The following is a 25,337-nucleotide window of genomic DNA, read 5'->3' on the forward strand; positions in this document are numbered from 1 at the left end:
CAAGTTGACTGATTGACTCCACCGGGTGATCAGCCTGTTTCCGTGGGTACATTTTAGCCACCGTACTTCTCTTCCTCCGTCTCGGCTGAATGGGAGCGTGAAGATGTGAAACTGAAGCACATTCTCTGGACTGTTTCTGTTTATAAGCTTCCATAAAAAATAAAGTTGGTGAAAAAAAAAAAAAATGGTTAGAAGGCTGTGTGTGGGCTCGCCGCTCTCACCTCCATAACGAAGCGTTTATCGTGGCTGCCTCCACTTTCAGAGATGAGCTCGTATTTGAGGCCGCGTCTCTTCTCGTTCAGCTCCATGACAGGATTCTTCCCGCTCGCCGTCAGTATGGGACCCTGAGTTCGCACCTGGAAGTAGAAGAATTAGGAAAGTCAGTTCATGGCTTTGCGAGAAAGCACACAGTAGACAGTAATCTGAAGAGATGGAACATTATATGAAAATAAAACATTTGAGCTGAGAGAGATGTTTGTTGGTGTCCACCTCCAGCGTGTTGTCCGAGGAGTGTGCCGGGTTATTGCTCGTGTGTGACGATGTGTCGCTCTTCCCCTCGCCGTCCGACTTCTCGTCTGAACTCATGGGGTCCAGGTCGGAGTCGAAACCCGTCGGGTACCCCATGGCCTGGAGGACCTTGAGAGGGGAGGCAGCGGATAGGTTGAAATGAGTGCGCAGCATGGTAGCAGGTGAAATGCTCAAGCCAAACAGCTGTTATCATCTCAGCTACTTTGTTTGCTAAATACCAAGAACCAGATTTTCTCCACCGATGGTTCGAGTCAAGTTGCAACAGAAAATCTGTTCTTGGTGAGTCACTCGGTGGTAACACTAAGTGTTTTACAGCAGACTTGCTGCATGAAGTCATTTAACTGTGCAAAGTGACAAAGTGGCAGCAAGCAATTTAAAATGACATCCAGGCAGAGGAGAAGAGGGAGAATGACAAGTTTTTGACCCAAATAGGCGACTGTGTCACAGCTACTGAGTGTGTGAGAGAGAACAGGTGATGGGAGGGAGAGTGAAAGGAGAGGAAGAGAGATCAAAAGGTCAGCGAAGGAGCGAAAGAAAGTGAGCGAGAGGGAGAACAGGAATGAGGTGAGATAGGTAGAAAGAGCCTTTTATGGGAATGGAGCGAATAGCGGATTATCCAGGCTCTGTGCTCTGGAGAGCCTCTTTGTTCGCAGCCACTTTGGGATTACATGGATTTGCCCACCTCCATCTTTCCTCAACACACGCACGCACGTACGCGTACACACACACACAAAAACATATTTGTAGATACACACAGATTTGGCTCAAATAGTTTCAACAAGAGCTTAAGCTGAAGATCTTCAGGTTTCTAAAAATGAACATCTTTCTTTCTTTTTTTCTTTTAAAACAATATTAGAATTTTTGATTTTTTCCGGTTATTTCAGCATTTCTGGTTTCCTCAAGTTTACGACTGGAGGCATGAATAAAGCTTGTTGTTTACACAGGTGCATCAGGCGTTGATGTTTACACTTTAACTCCACAAGTGATTTCTTAAGTTTCTACACAATTAAAATGCAATCTAACTTTTCCACCAAATTGTGACTGAATTTCATCCCACACAAGTTGTTTTGTTTATTAAAAATATTCTTACAATGCCTCAATTATGTTGGAAGCTTAGTGATAGTGAAATACAATCGAAGTGGATAGTTCTTAGCCTCACATTAGCTTTTTGTTTCTGACAAATTCAATTAGATTAAAAGAAAAGATAAAATTGAAGATTATTTCACTTCAGTATCAGAAACCGGTTTATCATCATGAGTCTGCTTCCATTCTACAGTACAAACAATATGATTTTTAAAGTCTAAGTATTCCCCAAATTGCTGTTTTATATTGTCCTGTAGCCCTGAAGTAGCTTTTCAGGTTGAAAAATGAATCCTCATATTAATCCACCGTCTACAATATCGGCAGTTGATAAACATGAATCAAAGACAAACAAAATCATACGTCTTTCTTTACTCCTCCAACTGAAGCTTAAAAATGGAACGCCCCTTATTCTATTTGCCATCTTACCTTGACTGCCACGTGGAGCTTGGCGGTCTTTTTGGAGGATCCGGACGCTTCATAAATGGTTCCATCCACATCCACAGACATGGTGAAGACCGGAGCGTGAACCGGCCCCGACTGGGACAGCAGGCGGTACTGCAGCCCCGGCCGGATCTGGTTCAACCGCATCAGGGCGTTCATTGGCTGGTTGGAGTCTATGGCTTTACTGTCCAGGACTGAGGGAGAAATCATAACCATGATAATAAATGGACGAGTGATTTACTGCATGTTCAATCATATTTTCAAATGGTGACGCCGTCATCTTGTCGGTATCAGACCGAAGGGACAAATTCAAAGATAAATCATATATTGTAATGATTTTCAGAGTGCTGCTTTTCAAGATGAATAAAGAATAAAAGGTACTGTTCTATTTGTTTTCTTATTAAATCATTTTTGTCCTCTTTGCCAATATCGAGAAATGCCTCTCTGCCTGCATTAGTTGTGCTTGATCGTGTCCTTGTATGAAGAAAAAGCTGGGGATGGTTGGGTGGCCTACTAAAATGTTAGCAATCAATACTATTGATCTGCCACTGAGAGATGAAAGCAGGGTAACGGAGAGAGCGAAAGACGAGAGAGAAGACAAAAAATAGAGACAAGGAAAGATGAGAAGAGGCCTGTCTAAAGGCAACATAATATTACTCCTTGCCGGGATTGTTGTGAAATGATTTAAATAAAGTAAGGTTATCTGGGGATTGTGCAACAGTTTAAAGATAGAAGTTTGCATTTCTTTCCTTTGAGTTCAATCAATTCCTTTCTCTTTTGCTTCATATAGAATTGAGGCCTGTGGCCTTGGAAGGCACTTAAAGAAACAATCAGGTAATGACACTATTGTTCTTCTTCCTTTCTCCTCTTGTACCTTTCCTCAGATTCCTCTTCATCTTCTTGATGAGGTCTTTGTCATCCATGGCTCCATCTTCATATGGCCTCTTCAAACCAAGGCCTGAAAATAAGAGACGCACAAAAGAAAAAGAAGAAAAAAAAACCCCACAGTGGTGTCAGTCTATTAGAAGATTTTCACATGGACAGTGGCTCTCGTATTGGACAGAAGCTCAGAGAAGCCACGCTGCAGAAAGTAAACTGTATGGCGTGTAGGACGAACGGACGAACGAACGGACACACAGACAGGATAAACAGAAGTGACAGGCAGACCAGCAAATAGTCAAACAATGAGGAAGACATCTAAGCTCCTATCCTACATGCATCCTAATCCGTAAACGCTCTGGCAGTTGTCCACGCCAGCGTCCTGAGGTACCGAAATGCCCGGGTTGATTCTCCATGAAAGTCGCCCTGGCAATGTGCCAGCTTAAGATCTTAAGAGTCTCTCTGTTATGTGAGCAAAGGTAGAAACGGTCCTGCGTACGGCTGATTTCACTCAGGCTACCTGCGTCACAAACAATACGAATATGGTGCAACAAGTCTCATCAGTGAAGTGTTTTTGTGACGCTCACTGGAGCTGCTTTAATGAAAATACTGGCAGTGGTCGCGTGCGGCGAAAGAAATCACTTAAGCGCCCCCCCCCCCCCCCCACATGTGAAAAGACTGAACATGGCCCAGTGTGACGAAAATACAGACATATGTGATTGTGTCCATGTGGCAGACAATCCTTCAGAGACACAGATGAAAGGAGACAAATAAAAATATGAATACCAATAGCTTTAGGGGCCATGAAAAAAAAAGAAAAAAAGACTTATTATCATGTGCATGAAGACGGACTGAGGCGAGAGACACGTGGATGAAAGGCAGAGACACGCAGGCTAAAACGTCACAGATAGCGGCGGAGCAGAGCAGGAACACACCTTCTTTATCAGACCAAGGATATTTCTGTGATGGTTTATTTGACGGGAGAGGCTCCATCTCCAGCACCTTGTAGATCTGTCCGAAGGCCATGAGTCTGAGAGCGTGCTGTGAATGCAAAACACACACACACACACACACACACACACACACACACACACACACACACACACACACACACACACACACACACACACACACACACACACACACACACACACACACACACACACACACACACACACACACACACACACACACACACACACACACACACACACACACACAGAAAAAACCAAGAATATAAATAAAAACATCACGGTCATTTTTGACATTAACAATAAATAGATAGGCCAGTGCACCACTTCCTTAATCGACCCCAAAGTTGTTGTTGTTGTTTTTAAAAAATTTTTTATATCCTTCTCCCTAAAATGTAAAACTAAATATTGAGCCATTAAATACAGTTAAATAGTAAGATGTGCTATAACTACGCTTACAACAAAATAGTCCCCAGTAATAACACTTAATAAATAAATAAAAAACATACAAAGATAATAATAATAATAATAATAATAATAATAATAATAATAATAATAATACTAATAATAATGCACCAAGTTTATTCAAATTACAGCCAAAGAAGTCTGAAGTGGAAGGCCATAACATTTCTCTCACTCTACATCTTCCTGCATAGTGAGAATGGGGTCGCAGTGTGAATCAACATAGCACAACTTATAAGAGCAAAGCATTTCATTCTGCTTTTATAGTAATAGGAAAGACATCTACATGTTCTATTCCAGTGGGACACATAATGTACAATTTGTTTTGACATTCTGTTGCCATGATGTCAATACATTTGAAGTGAAAGCAGCCAAACTCAGGCAGGGTTTGAGAGACAGATGTGGCTTTGAGCACTAACACTAATGTCTTTGACTGAGTCATCACAGTGACCCCCCCCCCCCCCCCCCCCCGTGTGTCTGCACGAAAGCTGCCACTTCTTGTGTCAATAATACAATTTAGTGCTGGTTTACATTTTTATAAGTCACAGGATAGAATTTAATTTGCTGATTTTGAAGCCAACTCCCTAACCTTAACTGCCAATACCTATTGTGCACATGTGTCTGTTGATGTGAAAACTGTACATGAGAAAACGGGAAGCTGCAGGTAACAGTGACACTTGATATAGTACATGCTCAAAAATCAAAACAATTACAGCAATTCCATATACAAGTTTATCGATTTGCTGCTTACAATCACAAACTTTAATCAGGACCCACAATGCAATTTTGAACAACTGCATTGTCAACAATGTCACGACTCTATGATGAGTACGTCTACAATTAAAAGTCCCTCCAGTATTCCCACAGAAAGCAATATGTTTCCTATTTATGTCTGGATGACATTCACAGACACAATGTTAAGTGTGTCTTCGCTAATCATTCCAAATCTACACGTCCTCTGTCTGTGCAAACAAAAAAGGTGGGCACACAGTGGCTGCTAATATAAATCCATTAGGGAAGGAAGAGTGTCTCAGATATTCATGACGCCTGCTGTAGCTCATTGACGGAGCAGCTCTCCCCCCCTCCTATCTGCACTTGTATCTGCTCCAATACAATTATCCCCATTGACATTCCAGCCCCGTTCGGGCTGCCTTCAAAGGAAATGGACGGCAGGATTCACTAAGCCATGCGGCTCAGAGGCTGCCCTGCTCAGTCGAGTGTGTGTGTGAAGAAGGACATGACAGCTTGCACACACACACACACACACACACACACACACACACACACACACACACACACACACACACACACACACACACACACACACACACACACACACACACACACACACACACACACACACACACACACACACACACACACACAAGTGCACACACACAAATACTGTCCTCGGGGTGTCAGAGATGGATTTATTGCTTGCAATGGCAATAGTTTCCCACACCAATCGTTAAAATGCAGCGCCACACGCCTCTTTCTTGGAGACGCACATGCACGCTCTCACAGCTGTGTTTGTGTGTGTGTGTGTGTGCATACTCTGTGGTTGGAAGTGTTGGTCGTGAGGGCTTCCTGCCCGTTAATAGATGCATTGCTTACTCGTTCCCAAACTGTGACAGCTCAGGGCAAGTAGAGCCGTGCGGTAACAACCGGCGCTGCAAGCTGCATTGTTCCGTGTGTGTGTACCTGTGCACTGTAGGTGATGGCCTCAGCCTGCTGGTTGCTCATGCTGGCGAGTGTGTCCGTTGGCTCTTTCTCACATGGGTCGTGTAAACCGGGACCACCTGGGAGAAATAAGTAGACACAGACACGAACCAAGTCAGCTGCTGCTGCCACCGCATGTACTGACACTGCAGCTCTGCACAACCTAATTGGGCTTCACTGTCCCGACATAAGCGACAATAGGAATCCTGACAAATGCAAGAACGCTGGGAAATTTTTTTTTTTAAATCTCATTTTTGACTTATAATTGCACCTCATTTGTCTTCAATTTGAACAGCGCAGGTGAATAAAACTCTTCTTCTTCATTTCTCCGGGTGAATTAAACATGAGCTGTTTTTATGTGCATTTCATTCCACTCTCTTTTTTTCCACTCTGTCCTTTTCAAATCAGGACTTTAATGAGCATCAGTCCAGAAGGACATGGCTGCCATCTGAATCAAAACTAAATCTGTAAAAATTTAATGAAATAAAACTCCTTTTTCGCATTCAGAGTTTCTCACTCACTCTCTCTCTCTCTCTCCCTCCAAGGATACACTGAATTTTGTGAAGCAGCCATTCAGCTGCCACTAATTAAGATGTTCTCATCCTGATGACCTGCCTCAGACAGCTGCGCTCCGCCGGGTCACTGACAGCGTCTCGACCTCTCTCACAGAAACAGTTCAAAAACGCATCTGCTCATCTGCACAAATGGAGCGTTTTCTGAAGCGCCGCTCACCCCCCACACGCTGTCACACGTTCACGACCGCACATTTGTGGCGGCACACGTACCTGGTAGCAGGATGCCCGAGGCCAGACACTCCATGACTCGACGAAGAGCCTCTCCAGCCCCCAGAGGTCTGTTGCAGGTGGCAATGGCCTTTTCGCAGATGAGCTCTAACGGCTTCCAGAAACATTTCACATAAATCCACATCAGCAGGTGACAATTGTAAAAAAAAAAAAAAAAAAGTTTCACAAAAAACATTTTTATACAAAACAGGTACTATTGAAGCAAATTGACCGCCAGCTGTTTCCAAGAGGATTAATTCACATCTACTCTCTAAAAATAATGAATCCGGCCTCATAATTTATTGGCTTATTAGAGTAACACAGTGAATTTTGGGCTCTTGTCCACTTATTGGTTTTTCATCCTGGCAGGAAAGTGTTGGCAGGGTGCTTCAGGGGGCTCACACCAAGCACTGATGAGAAGAAGGAAACTGGCTCATGTGCATTTTATTTTTAAAATGTATAACAGTGACTTAGTTAACCAACTTATATTAGTGGATTTAGTATCTGTCTCACACAAAATTCCAATTCTGTTGTGATGATTTCTAACCCGGGGCAGGCTAGGCTCCACCTCCATTCATTTTGATTACAACAGTGGCAAGTGCCATTGAAACTGAATTTGTTATTTGAATAAAATATAAATACTCATTGAAAAAAGTTGCATAAATGGATGTCACATGAAACTGTGACAAAATTGTTGGCCAAATTTACCAGGAATCCTTAACTATAATCAAATATTATCATACAGTCAAATAATACTTGATGTTAACATGATGGTTGCTGAATGACATTGTGAATTTTTAGGCAAATGTTGATTGTTGTGCAACAGACACAAGTCAGGCGTACAAGTCAAATGCAGATATACATATTTAAAAAAAAATTATTTAAAAAGTCCTGCAAATTTTAATAAACATTTTCAAAATTTGAGACAGCGGAGTGGACAACGAAGCCCTGTAACAACCAACTATGTAATAATGCCCAATAACATAATACCTTCTAATAATGTAATAATTTTGGACTTTTATTAAAGTAGAAATTAAAAAAGACTTTCCAAATGCAATAACTGCAGCAAATAATGTCATAATACATAAATAATGCTGCATTCTTTTTCGGAAATAAAAGCCTTTTTTTAAAGGTTTTGTGCAGTCTGCCTAACAAAAACAGGTATAGTGGATGGACTAGTGGTCATATTTAATCACTCTCAATCAGGGTTGTGAAAAATATTTTACTATTTTATTACTTTTCTGGCAACTTATTGCATTATTGACTTTATTACATTCAGAATGGCCAAACTTATTACATTATTGGTTGTTACAATGATTTAAAACAAACTTTGACCATCATGTTGACAAAAATAAATTCCAGGTGTGGCTAAATAAAATAAAATGTGCATGATTTCATAGGATTTACACTCAACTGCAATTAACTGCAGTGAAAGACTCACCCATCCCTTAAGAGGTTCCCAGAGTGGATGTCTATTGCACATGTCTCTGAGTATCCTGAGGACGATAACGCAGGACTTGAGTCCGTTCACACGAGCCTGAGAGAGGACGAGAGAGAAGGACGACGGGGCAAAAAGAGGGCAAAACGGAAGTGGGGAAAAAGGAAAAGTAAATAGAAAAGAGGAAGCAGGGGAACAAATTGAGTACAGGAGGTGTGGCCTTTGTATAAACAAACACACACGTACCAAAAACAAACCAAAAAAAGAGCCTGCTTTGTGCTAAAATCCACAAAGAACACGTGATTGTATGTATTTAGGCATGAGCTCCTCAAAGTTTTGTTTAAAATGCGAAAGATGTTAAGATCAGTTTAATAAAATATTGCAATTGTTTTCTTTTAGTTTTGATTCGCTTTGTCAGCAATGTAAAAGTGAGTGGGGAGATAGATGGGGAAGGGTATGGGAGGAGAATCAAAGGGAAGCGTTGACATACTGTACAGAGCAGGCAGGTTCACATAATAGCCGAAAAGAAAAAACAAGTATCAGTCATTGCTTTTGTAGCCTTACGGTACCTCTTACATTCACCCTGTCCTAGTTCATTTACAATATCAACATTTTATATAGAAATGAATGAATCCAAAAGTATTTTGGGGACTAAATTGTAATTTAAAGTATACAAATATGAATGTGCACGTTTTTTTTTTTGTTTTTTGTTTTTATCCAAATGTCAAAAGCAAAAGCATTCAGATTAATAATTGTATGAATGTGTAGATTTACAATTGCATCAATGCTTAATGAATCCTAATTGAGTGGGCGTGATAAGCGCCGCAGTGCGAGCTGACAGTGAGTGTATCCCCTCTGGGCGAAGCGTCAGGCTACAATAAGCATCGGGCATGAAGACAGGAAGTGAGTGGGTGCCGACCTGGAACCACTTGGCGTGTCGCAGCGCTGCCAGGGCCAAAAGACATCTGTGTCTATCCAGCACCTCCCCCTCCTCCTCCTCCTCAGCCTCCACTCTCTGCGCAGCAGCACCCAACACTGCCACAAAACAATAACAACCCGATATAGAGAACGTAAAAACACGCACACGTCGCGTCTTGAGTGTGTGTGTTTGAGTTGTCGTGCGTGCGAATGTACGCGCGCACACGAGGAGGCGCTGCGCGTGAGGGCGTACAGACACACGCACATGCATGGATATTTTGGTACATACAAGGTGCTTTTCATGCCAGAAAGTTGCTCTCTCCATTGTCGGAAGTGCTCGCTCTCGATACAGTTTACAGACGTGTGACAAAACGGATTTCTCACACTTTAAACTGCAGGTAGTTTTTCCAACAATGATCGGTGGAACATGTGTTGACTGCATCACGTCCAGTCATGTCAAGAAGAAAGTACAACCCACAGAAGGTTTGGACTCTTTTGACATGTGTCTACAACCGTGTATTTGATCGTCTTTGAAACAGTGAACATTTACCAAGATGATGTACAAGAACTAAAAAAGAAAGTCTATTTTCTCCCATTGCTACTCTATGTGCTGCTCTTTGGAGGATCTGTTGAGTCTATTAAGTTGGGAAAGGTCGGCCTCTGGTTCAGCTTTAACTTCTGAACTGACATCCACACATCATCCGAAAAGGTCTCGGTGACATGTTGAAGAATTTTTTTTTTTCCAATCAATGACTGCAATCTGCGCAGTCCCTGTGGCAGTGGAGAAATCACACTGCAGAACATTTCCACCGCACTTCTGTAGTTAGACCAAACGACACAAACTGACACTGATCTGAACACAAGACATTGTTCCACAAGACACATGTTTTGCCTTTTTATCTCCTTAGGAGGCTGTAATTCGTATCCAATGCTCATTTCGTTGAGTAAAAACTGAAACAACTTTACATGATACTTAAATCTGAGCGTTTGGTTTCTAATAAAGAATTAGGTAAAGCCAAGTTATCAGCGGTCCAAATAGATTTATCGGATGATAAATCTGTTTATTTTTCAGATCTACTTTGCTTAATGTTCTTGGTTTAACTAAATTACAATTATTAAGAGACACTGTTTCAAAGACGATCGACTGTTTGATGCAAAAATGTCAAAAAAGCCAACCTTATCCATTGGGGGCGTGTTTGTATTTTGTACATTACACATACAGTATTCAATATTGGTTTGGGAGTTTATGTACATCCAGTTAAGGAAGAATTAGTGACAAGGAGACCAACCAGGGTCACAAGGGAAAAGGCAACTTTGTGGAATGGAAAGCCCCTTCACAGACATACACCAAACAAATACGTAAGGAGTGTTTGATTTACTGTGTGAGAGCACATCCACTCATTTCATTGTGCCCAGCCAAGTAAATCAATCTCGCCTTCATGTATTTGTAGAGGATTGTAGTTATTTTGATCCAGTCTGCACCAGGCAGGAGTCAAAATAGAAATTGTTTTTTCTTCTGCATACTTAGGCTTACTTCGGGGTGCACTTAATATCACAAGCTCATAGAGAAATGGTGCAGAGAAAGCAACTCAACAACCTGTCTGGGCAAACACAGAATCAAGCGCTCCTACAGTAGAACTAAAAGGAAAAGGAAAAATAAAAAAATCTATGATAGTTTGACCCAGGCTGAGACAAACACAACACAGGAGGGATCAAGGCAAGGTTTAGTCAGAGCATCAAGGTTGGTAAAAGAGGAGCATTCTTAAAACTTTTAGCGTTTGATTCGTGCTGCCCTGCACACCAGGCTGGTGGAGTTACGACAGCCTCATCATGTGCAGCTGCTCGAGAAAAAGGCATTGTCTCGGATGTGCAAGGGGAGCGGAATCAAATGCAGCCGTGTATGAATGAGTGCAGTTACATGGAGTTTATTAAGAAGGGTTTATTAAGTGCAGGACCATCTGGAGATGAAATAAAACAGGCTAAAAAAAAAAGTATTTTGGGTCTCTGTGAAAACACTACGAGTTAAACGTTTTCCTCATCAGTCTCCCATGAAATGGAAATCAAAAGTGTGTCAGCACAAGATCATCTACCTCACATTATCCGTCATATGACCGTTGTTACAGCACAGTTCATCTTCTGGTCTGCAGCATGCAGTCATGAGTATGTGTGCTTCTGCCTCATATGTAATGGCAACATCTGTCAGAGTGGTCCCAGCTGCATGTGGCACCGCTCTGCTGCTAGTGGATCATTACAGTCTTTCTTTTCTCTCTTGTCCTCCCGCTGGTCCCTCAATACGCTCTGCTGGCCGCTCTCTTCCTTTAACATCACCTCCATCTGCGGCGCTCATGCCGTGTCTTCTCTCAGTCTCATTAAAACATAAAAAAAAAAAAATCCCTTTGCTAACACACCTTCTCTGATGTGCTCTCGCTCTGCCGCTGTAGCCTTATAAAGCAAGAGTGCCTCATCGGGGCGTTTGTGGAACGGATGCACGTAATGAGTAACTTCAACTAAATATTTACCTGTTGGTAATGGTAAACAAGCAAAATATTGTAACCCCAGTTTTACAAGCTGTCTCTTTGAAGTGGCAGAGAAGATTAGCAAGTGGAGAAATTTACATTTTAAATCAATATACCGATCACCTGACAACAAATCAGAATGCAGTATGGATCCATCGAGCTGCATACAAACAGCCGAAGCTTGCAAAAAAGACTGTGCACACATGCAAACATGTTGACCAGCATTAATTAGTTCAACTGAACAAGTGTGTTTCATGCTCTTGTACTTGGGAGCCGCTCAGAGATAGTTCACCTTCAAATATGCTGCTAACAATGGTCTGGCAAGGCCAGGGCAGATACAAAGCTTGACGGAGCCTGACGAGGCACCGACGCAGGATGGCTGCTGGTGTTTGTGCTGGATGGTGTTAATGTGTCTTCAACCCTGCCTTTTAAAATATGATCCTCATAAATCTGAGTAATTCGATATCCGGTGTGACAGGTATTTCTATCCATCAGGTACAAAATATTACTCGGTGTGTGTTTATGTGTGTGTCCTCTACTTTCTTTTTGCTATCATGTGTGTGAGCCTGGCCTGGTCAACTCGGAGAGAAAATATGAGCGGTGCTCTTCATCTTGCTGAGGCATGTGAAATGATGTACGGCCGGGCTTCGCACCGTCTCTCATCTCTCTCCGAGACCTGAGCGTCTAGTTGGACGGGAGCCACAGGATGGATGGGCAGCTTGCTACTGCTCGGTTATTGATTTCACTGCCCTGCTGGCCTTGCTTCCGCGTGCCACCACCCACAACTAATTATAACCGGTTCCTGTTCCCCGTGAGAACACAGGGAGAACGGGGACGGATTGTTAGCGGAACAAACACCAGCTCCTGTGTGTTTCCACTCTGATATGTGTCCAGCATCTCAACTCTTCACAGCCCTTGTTAGGTAAAGCCAGTTCTTTGGGAGCGATGCTGTACTTAGCCATTACATTTACACAATTACATTTACATTTCTTAGTATTTATTATTTCAGACAGTTAAAAAAAAACATCCTTTAAAGGAGGAGTGTGCTGACAATAAACTGAAAACCAGCTATGTTTGTGTAGTTTGTGATGTATCTAATGTGTGATAGAAATCTCTTTTGGATTTTTCAAAACTATCTTATCTCAAACCCATGCTCACATGAGCAGCACAGATTTCTTGATATTCATCCTGATACAATGAAATACAAGACAGGAAACTTTCCGTAAATAACTTCACATGATTGATTCATATGGCCTTCTCAACGAATGACTTCGCAACTGCTGGAGGGATTTAATACTTGTTCAAATTGAGTATACAAAAATAAGTTGTTGCTGTTATGAACATGCTATACAAAATGCAGTGGGAACAAGTTCACACTTTCTTAATTCAAACATCTTTTAAATTTATACTATAAGTATTATTATATGATTATATCTCATCAACAATTAGTTAAATGAACCCATCAACTTACTGTTGGGGTTAACTGACTTCCTGTAGGATTTAGGGTTTCATTAAAATCAATGTCAACAGTCACCCTGCAAGAAGTTCGACCTCCATTGGGAGCAAACGTGGTCCAATCTCTTGCTCACGGGACATTGACATATGGACAATGGGGAGATCGAACTACTAATATTATGAATCTGAAGACCAACAAGGAGCCTATAAGTAACATGTTTTTAAAGGACAGTCGAAAAACAGTTTCTTTTTAACTTGCATATTGAGATATTCGGAAGTCTCTTTTTGATTTAAATCCACCTTGTTCTTATCACTGTGCTATAAATACATGTTTTCTGTCTTTGAATGCTTATTTTGGCTACTCTACCAACCTCTGCCTGTATCTGTCTTGTTGTGTGTCAGCATCAGCAAATGAGGTCAAACCTCTTGTCTTACACACACACACACACACACAAAGTTTGAAAATGGAAAAAATACACTTGACATTCTTCATCAAACTGAATTGTACGCAGGTGCTTGAGGTTGTAACCTGAGAAAAGCAGGAAAACAACTTTCCTCTCTTTGTGTTCCTACCTTCACCGTTTTTCTTTTCTTGCTCCTCCTCTTCTTGCTCAACCACCTCCTCCTCCTGCTGTTGCTCCACCTCCTCCCCTTCCTCCCCATTCTCCATCTCCCCCTCCTCCTCCAGCTCCTCCTCCTCCTCTTCCTCTTCCTCCTCCTCCTCCTCCTCCTCTTCATCTCCGTCTTCTCTCATGGCCGGCGAGGTGAGGGTAACCTTCAAGGTGAGTTTGGGCTCTGTTGTCGTTTGTACCAAGATGGCCGCCTCGGGCAAGGAGCTCGTGACCTCATACTTCTCCTCTGTCAGCTTCTGTAACGCGCCCGCAGACAGAAGTGGATATTTAGAGGCCGAGGTCACAGCATAACTCAATACAGCTAAATATACGTGAGCCTTCTTCAGCTTTCAGATGGTGCAACAACATCACCGCGTGAACAATGTACGTGGGAAACAAGCGAGAGAAACTGATCAGCGGCACATATCACATTTCCTGTGATTTCTTAAACAAAGCTATTTTGGGACTGAATCGGTATCGGGAAATGTGAGAAGAATAAGAAGTGGAGAGAAAAAAAGCCGAAAACCTGGCTGTTCAATGATACTGCAGAATATATATTTCGGATTCATTATCAGAACAGATAATAACCTTCGTATCATCAAATTATGAGGAGCGGTGAATGCAAATAGACATAAGGACCAAATATCATGAGTTCTGCTACAGGCTGCTGCCACTCACTCTAATGATCACATGCTTTTTGTACCTTTTGTAAAAATGTGCAGACTCAAACACTAGAACAATTTCATTTATAAATTCATCCTTGGCCAGCTCACCTCTTACCTCTGTGGGTATATTTGACTTAAAACTGCCACTAAGGTTCACACTGAACTTGGCAAATTTATGTTTTCTGCCCCTGCAGCCTGGAATAACAGGCTGAAGTACAACTACAATAACTGATCCATATGATGACATCTTAAAAACGTGCTGAATGGTATGGGTGAAATTTCTATTGGACTGTGCAACTGCTTTCCTTACTAGACAGTTTCTCACGTTTAGGCCTTCTGAAATTATTCCTGTATATTTTTTAATGTATGTTTTTTTTTTAATGTATGTTTCAATGTTTGTTAAATGGAATTATACGTTTGCGATGCTGCCGTCTTGGCCAGGGCTCCCTTGAAAAAGAGATCCTGCAATCTCAGTGGGGCTCACCTGGTTAAATAAAGGCTGAATTAAAAATAATTATAAAATATATAAAATGCGTCTCCCTCCAATTTTGTCTCGCACATCCATCTCTGGAATTATCTGCAGGAGCACTGCGCCTCACTCAGCCTTCAGTGTGAAGAAATCAATTACCACTGACCTCTGTGGTCAGGACTAATAGGAATGGTAATGAAGTCGTGTCGGTATTCACAGCGACCACAGCGGTCACACAATATGCACAATGTACAACACACATGTATAGAATACGCTGAAATGAAGGTGATCATTCATGACTCCACATCCACATTGTGAAGTACGAACACACGCTGGATCACTTGAATACTTTGTATGCTTTTAGGTTATTTAAATGATGTGGCATTCCCATACATTTGATGGTTTTGATGGTAAGAATTGCAGCCAAACAGAGGGCAACACAGATGACGAATTTTACAGGCAAGTTAGTGTCCTCAATAAAACCCAATGAGATTTCTGTTTTAGAAAAAGGCTCTTTGATTCATCATAGTAAGCTGATCTTAATAAATAAACACAATATTTAATGCTTTTAGGAGCCCACCACCACGAGGCTTTCAACGTTAAATAATTGAGAAATTAGCATGCATAGCCAAGATACTACTCTGAAAGAATACATCTTCAAATTACAACGTTTAAGGTTATATATTTACTTTATATATATTTATATTTCTTGGTTTCCTTGTCATTTATATTTTGTTGCTGCAGTTTTTGCCCCTTGGGGATTATAAAGGTATCTCTGTTTTTGAGAAACTTTGCGTTGGTCAGGATGTCAAATTGTGAGCCACCAGGCCAAAGGTTAAAACCTTGACCTCATCACACGACTCCCTGGGTTTTGTCCCACTTTATTGAAACGGCACTGGCGGGTGTGATCGCTCTTCAAATTACAGATAGATTTCATCTTTGTTTTTGTCAGTAGAGACAGACGCAATTTTTATCTTTATTTTTTGTAATTGTTAAAGTAATTGTTATATTAGTCTGCAGAGTGATATCACAAAGAGTGGTTGAGTGGTCAGGGTGTCCATAAGGTCATTGGTTCACATTGTGATCATGAGATTCTGAGTTGTGTTCTTGAACGGAAAATTTGACCACACTTGTTTCATGGAAACTGTGTTTCAAAAGTACAAGTGTGGTATTCAGTGACATATTTTGTCAAAAAACCAAAAAGACATTTTCAGGACTGGAAGGACAAAAATATAATGCCTGATTTTGGATGTTTTATGATATTTTGTCATAAAACATCAGAGTTACAATAAGTTCTAAGGTTATGTATCTCTTACTTTTCAGTTCCAAAAAACCTTGCAGGTGATTGAATGAGTGTGATAAATGTATAAAAGTGGTTCAGGTGCTGTTTGATTGTGTAGTGAGTTTCAGGAACACAATCGATTCCAATAGATTTACACAAACCTTAAACCTAGCTCGACCTTTGCCTGGCAGTAAAATGAATCCTTGTCCCAACATTTAATAATTCCAATTTTCCAACAGTTTTCTACCTTTTTTCATCACAACTGCAAAAAAATATCTCTCCTCATACACACAGCAACTTCCAGCCAGGTTAGAGGGTGTTTCTATATCTTGAACAAGTTCTTTCCAAAAAGATCTTTAATCATTTATAAACATCATCTCTTCAAATTTGTTTGATTAACAAAGGATTTGATGGATTAACAAGGTTCATTAACCCAACAGGGCTGAATAAATATAGAAAATGTGCAAAGTTTAATTCTCAAATTATAAAACAAGGTTAGAACAACACATCCTAACGTGTATTTGAAGTGAAGTATATTGCGGCGTGTTGTCTTGTCTGTGAATTTTGTATCTCGAGTCTGTATAAATGTCAGGAGTCTCACTTCTGCGCTGTGACTTGTTAATGAGGAAACGTGACACTGTGGAAATGATGCCAGTATTAATCACACATGACTCATACATACAAAAACACCTCTCTCTTCCCACTTGGTGATAATGCTGCTTCTTGCCTTCTTGTGAAGACACAGACACCCAGAAAACTTTCTATAAGTTCAGCGAGACATTCGGGACACATATTTAGGAAACATTCCTCAAACGAATATGTAAATTAAGGAGACAGGGAAGGTTACTGTGGGTAAGAAGGAAGTGGAGGTATGCATTGACAACATGCTTGTGAGCAAGTGTGCCAGGGAAGAAAAGCACGTGTGGCATTGCATGCCTCTGAATGTGTGTGTGTGTGTGTATGTGTGTGTGTGTCTAACCTCGATCTGTGTGGGTAAATTGTGACAGACAGTGTCCAGCAGTGTCTGTGTGGGTTTGTCTCGGCACATCAGCACCAGCTCCAGGTCCATGTCCCCTTTGATCAGGAGTCCTTTTGCAACAAGTCCGATCCTCATCACGCCACACAGCACGCCACTACTACTGGACTCCCTGTTTTTTTTTTTTTTTTAAAGAAAAAGAGACAAAATCCACTTCACTGTCAATACACACACACACACATTGTAATTTCTAACTGAAACACAAAAATGAAAGCAGTGATTTTGCCCCACTGAATCTATGCTTAGCTTTCAGGAAGAAGAGAGAGAAAAGAAATTACCTCGTTATGGATTTAAAAAGGAAACAATTTTGTCACATTATTTCAACTCCAACAGGGAAGTCAATTTTCCAATTATCCTACAATTTTGTGCCGTGGCTAAAAATAAAATTACACCCCAGGCAATAGGTCCAATCAAAAGCAGTTCGCAACCTCCCCTGCACAGCATAATACCCAGATTTCAAACAAACAATCTCTGGAAAGTACCTGTGCCATTAAAAGATTAAAATGCAAGGTTCCATTTAACACCACAAAATAGGATCAGACAAGGCAATTTACAGCTTTAATGAAAAGTAGTGAACCCTTAATAAAAAGATTCATGGAGATAGTCAACCATAGAGACACATGCTCAGAGACTGTCAAGCTGAGGCTTCATTTCCTCCTGAGCAACACATGCTTTCACCAAATCCTGGACAGAGTTTCTCACCTGCATTTACCAGGATTACTTTATGGGGTAAAATATAACTCACTAATGCCACAAATCTCAATGAATAATGGTCTGGGCTTTTGACTGGCTTTTTATTCCTTTTCATGTAAAGGTCCTGCTGAGAAATATTACAAGGGACTAGTGGCATCAAATTATTATTTAAACTAGAAGAACTACTACAAAAATGAGTATATATCGAATACATAAATGTTCTAATAAGGCTTCGAAATAAGGCTTCGAAAGATGAGGCACAGTACTTTCCAACTGCACCTTAGAAACTGCAAAAGTTAAATCATTTGTTTTTATTGCTTGTATTTGTTCCATCATCCAACCAATGAAGCATCATCCTCGTCACCAAGGCTTTGTTGAGGGTTGGTAGGCCCATGTAGTATATCTGAGCTCAGCATAGCCAAAACATGTGGACTCCAAGGTGTTTGCATGCTTGTCAGCGACCAGGTCTGACCTTTTGTTGAGGTACAGTACGTTCTCCGACATGAAGTGCTTTTGGACTGTGATAATCTGTCCACCTTATAATACCCTAATCCAGACAAGGCAACTTGCAGCCTGTGGCTGAAATGAAGCTCCTACACACATACTTTGGTCATTTTATGCACATGAGAATCAACTACGAATTGAAATAAATCCATATTAATGCATTACTGGGTTTATTTTAATGTAAAACCGATCAAATGCATGTACTTTGCTTAAGGTTAAATATTTACAACATTTTTCACTGACTTAGTTGTCATAATTTTAACAAATCCTTGCTGTCGAAGTGCTTGTTCACTTAGTTCTAAGGTTGAATTTTTCCGTGCCCCTCACAATGATCAGATCACTGCTTTAACAGGAACAAAGTGCTTCTCACAGCAGGGCTTAGGAAATCTCCAGCCTGTACAAGAGCATACATCCTCATCAGATGCACAAACCGTGGAGTAAAGAGAAACCGCTCGGCTTCACTTTCTGGAGAAAACTCATCTTAGTTGCTTGTATCTGAGATCCGGTCATTCATTTGTCAATATCTGTAGTTGCAAGATGATATTCAATTTGAATATGCTTCCATTTCATGGTTTTCTTAGATAACTAAATGAGAATGAATTTGAAAGGTATTTGATGAAATTATAGCCAAGCAGACCTGGTAGGAACCTTTTAAGTGTCTTAAAAATCTTTTTTTTCTACATTATTGCATACAAAAATCTGTAAAAGCATCATCAGTGGAAAAGAAAATCAAATAAAATGATAAAAGGATCAATGAAAATGTTCATGTCTTATGAATTGCCTGTGGAAAATTTGTACTGCAAGATTAGCCAAGCAATCAAGCAATTTTTCTATTTTAATAAAATCCATCAATGTTGGGTATTTGCTTTTTTCTAAGTTAGTCTCTTAGCAGCTGGAGACAATTTCAATTGCATTAAGAGAACAATTAAACAGGTCGCCTGTACAACATAGGACTCCATAGTCACCAAACACACATTAACAGCTCCGGCCAATTAAAAGTCAACCTCACAAGAATCTTTGGATTGTGTGATGAAGGAAGTGTTCCCGAAAAAAACCCCCAACTACAAAACCACAGTAATAACATGCATACATAATCAAATCCACATCTGACAGCCGTCAGGCAACAGTGCTAACCACCAAAACAAAACTAAAAACACACACACACAAAATAAAAAAATAAAAAAACGTGCAATCATCTTGTGATGAAAATGATTACTAGTTTCCCACCTGCAGCCTTCACTGGATTGTTCAGTTTGATCGCTGGGCTCGTCACTGGGGTCGTCCTCCTCTGTGCTGTCTGCTGGTTGGCTATCGAACTGGTTGTGGCCGTCGCCGCCACTCTGATCCAGCCAATCAGAGACGTGTTTGAGGGCACACTCCACGGTGGATACCAGCGTCTGGACTGCTTCTAGCTCCTGAGAGGAAGGGTAGATGGTGGAGTGCTTCGCCATAACGTGGCGGTCATCGTTGCTGAAGGAACGGAAGGACCTCTGAAACAGCAGAGGGGCAGGAGTTCAGTTCAGCGTATTCTGGTTCAAACTTGCAGGAATCACAAAGATGTAGCAGCTATACGCACACGCATGCAAGATCGAGCACGCTCCCTTTGTCTACAGCAAGGACACTACCGGAGAGAGAGGTTTTCAACAACAGATTGGGCTTTAATCCATCAAATCAAAGCTTTGGGCTCCCAGGTGGGGACTGATTCTTTTATTTTGAATACATCCCAAATTAAAACACTCACACACACACACACACACACACACACACACACACACACACACACACACACACGCACGCACGCACACACACACCACAGTGGCTCCATCCGTGCTGTCATGTGTTGCCTTGCCCAGTGACAGCATGCATCTCTTTTACGAGGTAGTAATCAATTCTAGGCTCAATGACAGCTCCCATTTCATGTCACTGACCCTGACACACATGTGCACACACGCACGCACATGGACACACAGCTATTAGAAATTCATCCCGCCACCATTGTGACATCCTCTCCACCTGTCCTAATTCAATCAGACATTGTGGCCTTGGGAATTCACGTCAGGTCCTCCCACCCCCACACACACACACACACACACACACACACACACACACACACACACACACACACACACACACACACACACACACACACACACACACACACACACACACACACACACACACACACACACACACACACACACTCGGATGTACAAAGAAGGCTGCAGAAGGAGGACATCAGATGTGAGGCATCAAAGAGGGGGTGCAGAGAATAGGATAAACGACAGGAAAGAAGAAGGCGCCTTCAACAGAGGCAAAGAAGGGCGAGAATACACAGCAGGGGGTGGGGGGTGGGGTTGATCGAGCAGAGACTCTTCAAAATGGAAAGAAAGGACAAGAGCTATTGTGGGAGCAGAAACTGGAAAGTAAATAGATGATGGAGAGGAGCAGGTGTAACTTTGGCTTTTGTGATTTGCATCCAGCAGTTAATACCACCCAGATGGGCCCCCATGCTTATGTGGAATCATATTTGCAAATTGTATGTCAGCTGTTAACATCCTTTCATGTCACACTGCATTTCAGTGGGTTGGAACAGAAGAGATGTTCATTTCAAACATCTGACAGTCATCTATCAGCAAATGCAATTTAACTCAGGATAATTGGATTTACAGTTTATTGCAGACTAAATGTATGCAAACACCATTGTTGCTGTAATATGTTTAATATAAATTCCCTCAGGCAGCTGCATGATTAATAACAGAATTGTTCAGGTGACAGATAATTAACAGACAGCACAGTATTTTAACTGTATTTAAACGACTAGCAGCCTAATAGGTTTGTGTCACTCTGCACCAAAATCTCAATCACAATTTTGAACTATTGTTCATTTGAAGATACGACCAAACGTCTCATTGTTTCTTCAAATACAACAAGTTCTAATATATGTGAAAGCACACAACAAAAGCTATAGTTGACTCCCTCACTCAGTATCTTGAAGGTTGAGGTACGTATTTACACAGCGGAGGTTATCGCAGTGTGTCATGGAGCCCGAGGTGCACAACACGGTTCAACACGTGGAGGTGCTCTCAACAAGCTGCAAAGTGTAGCTGCTTATCTCTGAGACACACGCTTCCCTTTATCCACTACACACATACACTCAAAGGGAACCACACGCCGGCCCGCCGCACATACGCGCACACGCGCATACTGAGGTGACCTTTTCTCACTGGTATGGATAGTGTAGTTTGAGAGCTACAATCAATCTACTTGAAATCCAGGGACCCCCTGAGCGAGCCCACACACACACACACACACACACACACACACACACACACACACACACACACACACACACACACACACACACACACACACACACACACACACACACACACACACACACACACACACACACACACACACACACACAAATTCACTTACATTCAATTATTTATTTTTGAGACCAACTCATTTAAAGCACATCCATGTCCCGTGATATCTCGCCAAGTCTTTTCTCTAAAGTTCGATGATCTATTTGTATCAAGAAAGGGGGGGGGGGCAAGTCCCCAACGAAATGAGAAATACAAGCACGCGCACATGGACAGACTTCATGGCAGTCCTAAATGAACCGGTGACATTCTCCTTCAGGGGTAAACTCATTAACAGAGAAGAGAACAAGCTCTGCACAATAACTGCAGCCACCCTGCCCGTGGAGCTCAGTATGTAGAGTGTCGCACAAACATTTGGCAGGGTCACTCCACTCCCACTGAGACCCGACTGTAAATCTCCAACACTTTGGCAAGGCAAACCCCACTGACATGGAGGGAATTTAGATACCTTAAATAACTTGCCTAGTATTAACCCTCTCATGACCAGACTCAATAGACATTTTTTTTCTTTCCCTTTTTAGTTTAATGGCTGTATAATTTGCAGAAAGTGGGTAATGAGTGAGTACAATGACTCTCACCCTTTGCCTAACATAACTTTAACTTTCAATATTTGGCAGTATTTTTTTCATTTTGATGTTTGTTTTGAGGGCGCTGATAAGCTCATGTTACAAATGTGGGACACACTGGTGGATCATTTCTGTGATTGGACAGTGTGACAGAAATCCAGAGGGACATTGTAATAAGTAATATATGGGTGCCCATCTCTATTTCTGTGCTTTCTGAACATTTTAGACATCCTGCAAGGCACGGGAGTTGTGATTATGAGAAGTATGCATTCAGCATCAAAAATGACAGAAGGATTCTCTTACCAACATGTCAGAATAGACTATAAGCAAATGATAATTCCAGTAAAGAAACCTTTGAGCACGTTAGTGCATTTAAACAAACGTATTTATAATCGATCTGGTCTTTTCCCCAATTGCAATAGTCAGTACAATATTTTTCTACTTTTTCTGTGCGAAATAGCATTTTTTTAACACAAGCACACTTTTTATGTCTTTTCACAGCTTAAATCCATTGTATACAAGACAAATGCCATCCCAGATGGCACTAGATGCAGGACAATTGCCCTCATCCACCAACATAAATAACTACATTGACCAAGGCAAGCAGTTCAATAATGTTCTGAACAATGTGTAGTTGGAACTATTTTACAGTCTGTGCAGCACAGTGGTGAAAATTGAAGTTCTCTTTGTTCACCATGAAGCACATTGTCATTGGTCCGGTGTGATCAGTAGCTTTCACTAAGCACCAGCAATATTGTGTTATATTTAAAGAACCATTGGTCATAAAGTCATAAAGTTTATGAGTTTTAATTTACACTGTCTTTTTTCACAAAATTAGTTGTAGAAAAGTTCTGATGAAAATTCCTTATCACTAGTTTGAAAGCTTAATGAATTATATTTTTGCAGCTTTTCTACATTTCTGTTGAGTACTTCTATGGCTCATTTGAGCAGGCAAGACATTCAAAAGAAAATTATTTGTCAAATGTAAGAAAAATTCTCAATATGAAAAAAATATATACAAATAAAAATGCAATTTTGCAACTTTGAACTTTCAACACTGTTGACTAGAATAATTACAAAAAAACACCCCTCCAAGATCCTGAGGGAAATCTCGAAAGCCAAATTGTAAAATTAATTAAAATAATAGAGCTTTTTTCAGTGCGTGTGTGTGTGTGTGTGTGTGTGTGTGTGTGTGTGTGTGTGTGTGTGTGTGTGTGTGTGTGTGTGTGTGTGTGTGTGTGTGTGTGTGTGTGTGTTCACAGATCAGTGTTTAACAGACCAACAGTCACAGACTTTATGAGCTGTTTCTAATGGGAGCTTCTGCTGCCATAAAGCAGACTGCAAGCAGGGCGCTGATGCATCCACGTTTGGGAGCCGGTTCTACTCGACCGTGGGGGGAGTTGCTGCCCAGCTGCTCAGATCACCATGTAAATCAGCGCAGTTAAGGAGGGCCCACTGACAAGAATCGACCCCTCAGGCCAGAGTGTGCTGCGATAATGTTGCAGACATTTAGACAAATGACAGGATAAGTCTGCTCCTGTAGTGGAGACAGGAATTGGTGCATTTCACCATTTCTAAAAGGGTTTGAGAGAAAAGCAAAAAAAAAAAAAAAATACAAGACTTTTGAACCAACATTATCTCACATCATTGTGAAAGTCTGTTGGAGAGGACTATGGTATCCCTGACCATCACGTAATTGAGAGGTCAATTGTTTGACATGTTCCTTTGTCCTGTGTAAATGTCTGAATGCATGAGTGAGCGCAAACTAAATCAGACATGATGACTAAATCCCACGGATCGCCATGCAGATGGCTGGAACGACCCCCTGTTTCAAAGTGGTTTTGTGTCCCAATTTCTGCACATTGTGTCTCAGATTGTGGGCATTATCTTCTTAGCCTCATGCAACATAACATTGATAAATTGTGTCTAAAAAAGTGTTTGTATAACGAGTGATTTTTGTTGTTGTTGTAAGATCGGGCTGTAAACATTAAAACAAGACTTTCAACCGCTGTTTAAGTAGTGAAGCATAAAGTGTGTGCTTGTAAAATAATGAGTAAATAAGTCTGAGATATGCCACATTACTTGCCAGACGTTAAATCTGTACCAGTGTTCAACAATCGACCACTATACACAATACGATACACCGCAATTTTTTTCTAAATATATTTTCATCTGCTATATTAAAGTTTTTAATTTATGTATGGACCGGCTGATAGTTGAATTTGTCATATGCACAGTTAATCTGACATCTTTATTATTGAAGGATAAAGAGGTAGATGGAAAAGAGTGAAAGAGAGAAATCAGAAAACACCACAAGTATTTTGCAATACTAATAATAGGTCCAGTATAATAATATTTTTTTATTAATTGTATGGAGGTAAATATAAAAAAAAAAAAATGTCTTTATTGCTCACTTAGGAAAATATGCTAATATTAAGCATTTCTGTTAATATTAGTAATTCAAAGGATACTTACTGATTTGAATTCAAAATGATAATAACTATTCTTTCCCTTAAATATTTATTATTTTTGAGTACAGACTTTACAAGCTGAGTAAATTTTTAAAGTTTAAACCAATAACACAAAATCAAAAGGTTTCAAAATCCAGAACAAATAACACTGTGGAAACCTAAAACTATAAGGGCAGTGCAGTATGTACACGTATGTACACATTCAATTGTCAAATCCCAACAGTGTGAATGCCACCAGGAGACACCGTGCACTCTGCATGTACCATCATATGCCAGTGTTGCATGGTGCTTTTAGACCACACACTGACCAATTACACTCCATTTCACGCTCCAGTGAAGCCAACCAGCTGGCAGGCCCGCGTTACATAACCACATTACACGGCATTTACAACTTCCTGATATGTGGCGAATGTGTACAAACATGGATGAAGAAAACCCAGGACACATCAGGGCAAAAATCCA

At 41.0% G+C, this 25,337-nt stretch overlaps 1 protein-coding gene across 3 annotated transcripts in view; it reads right to left on the reverse strand.

Moving 5' to 3' along the window:
* The window catches only part of strbp (spermatid perinuclear RNA binding protein), a gene marked incomplete at its 3' end in the record, with an annotated part of 92,671 nt that overhangs the window by 8,720 nt on the left and 58,614 nt on the right, over positions 1–25,337 (reverse strand). For all 3 annotated transcript variants that reach the window (XM_080510527.1, XM_080510526.1, XM_080510528.1), the window contains exons 4-15: positions 19,680–19,942; positions 17,199–17,367; positions 13,766–14,060; positions 9,223–9,338; positions 8,307–8,402; positions 6,869–6,980; positions 6,066–6,163; positions 3,867–3,972; positions 2,927–3,010; positions 2,038–2,246; positions 490–636; positions 222–356 (exon numbers count right to left, since the gene is read on the reverse strand). In XM_080510527.1, coding sequence (XP_080366653.1) covers positions 222–356; positions 490–636; positions 2,038–2,246; positions 2,927–3,010; positions 3,867–3,972; positions 6,066–6,163; positions 6,869–6,980; positions 8,307–8,402; positions 9,223–9,338; positions 13,766–14,060; positions 17,199–17,367; positions 19,680–19,942 — 1,830 coding nt within the window. The remainder of the gene's footprint in view (positions 1–221; positions 357–489; positions 637–2,037; positions 2,247–2,926; positions 3,011–3,866; positions 3,973–6,065; positions 6,164–6,868; positions 6,981–8,306; positions 8,403–9,222; positions 9,339–13,765; positions 14,061–17,198; positions 17,368–19,679; positions 19,943–25,337) is intronic.

This window comes from Blennius ocellaris (genome assembly GCF_963422515.1).
Source record: "Blennius ocellaris genome assembly, chromosome: 15".
Lineage (NCBI taxonomy): Eukaryota > Metazoa > Chordata > Actinopteri > Blenniiformes > Blenniidae > Blennius > Blennius ocellaris.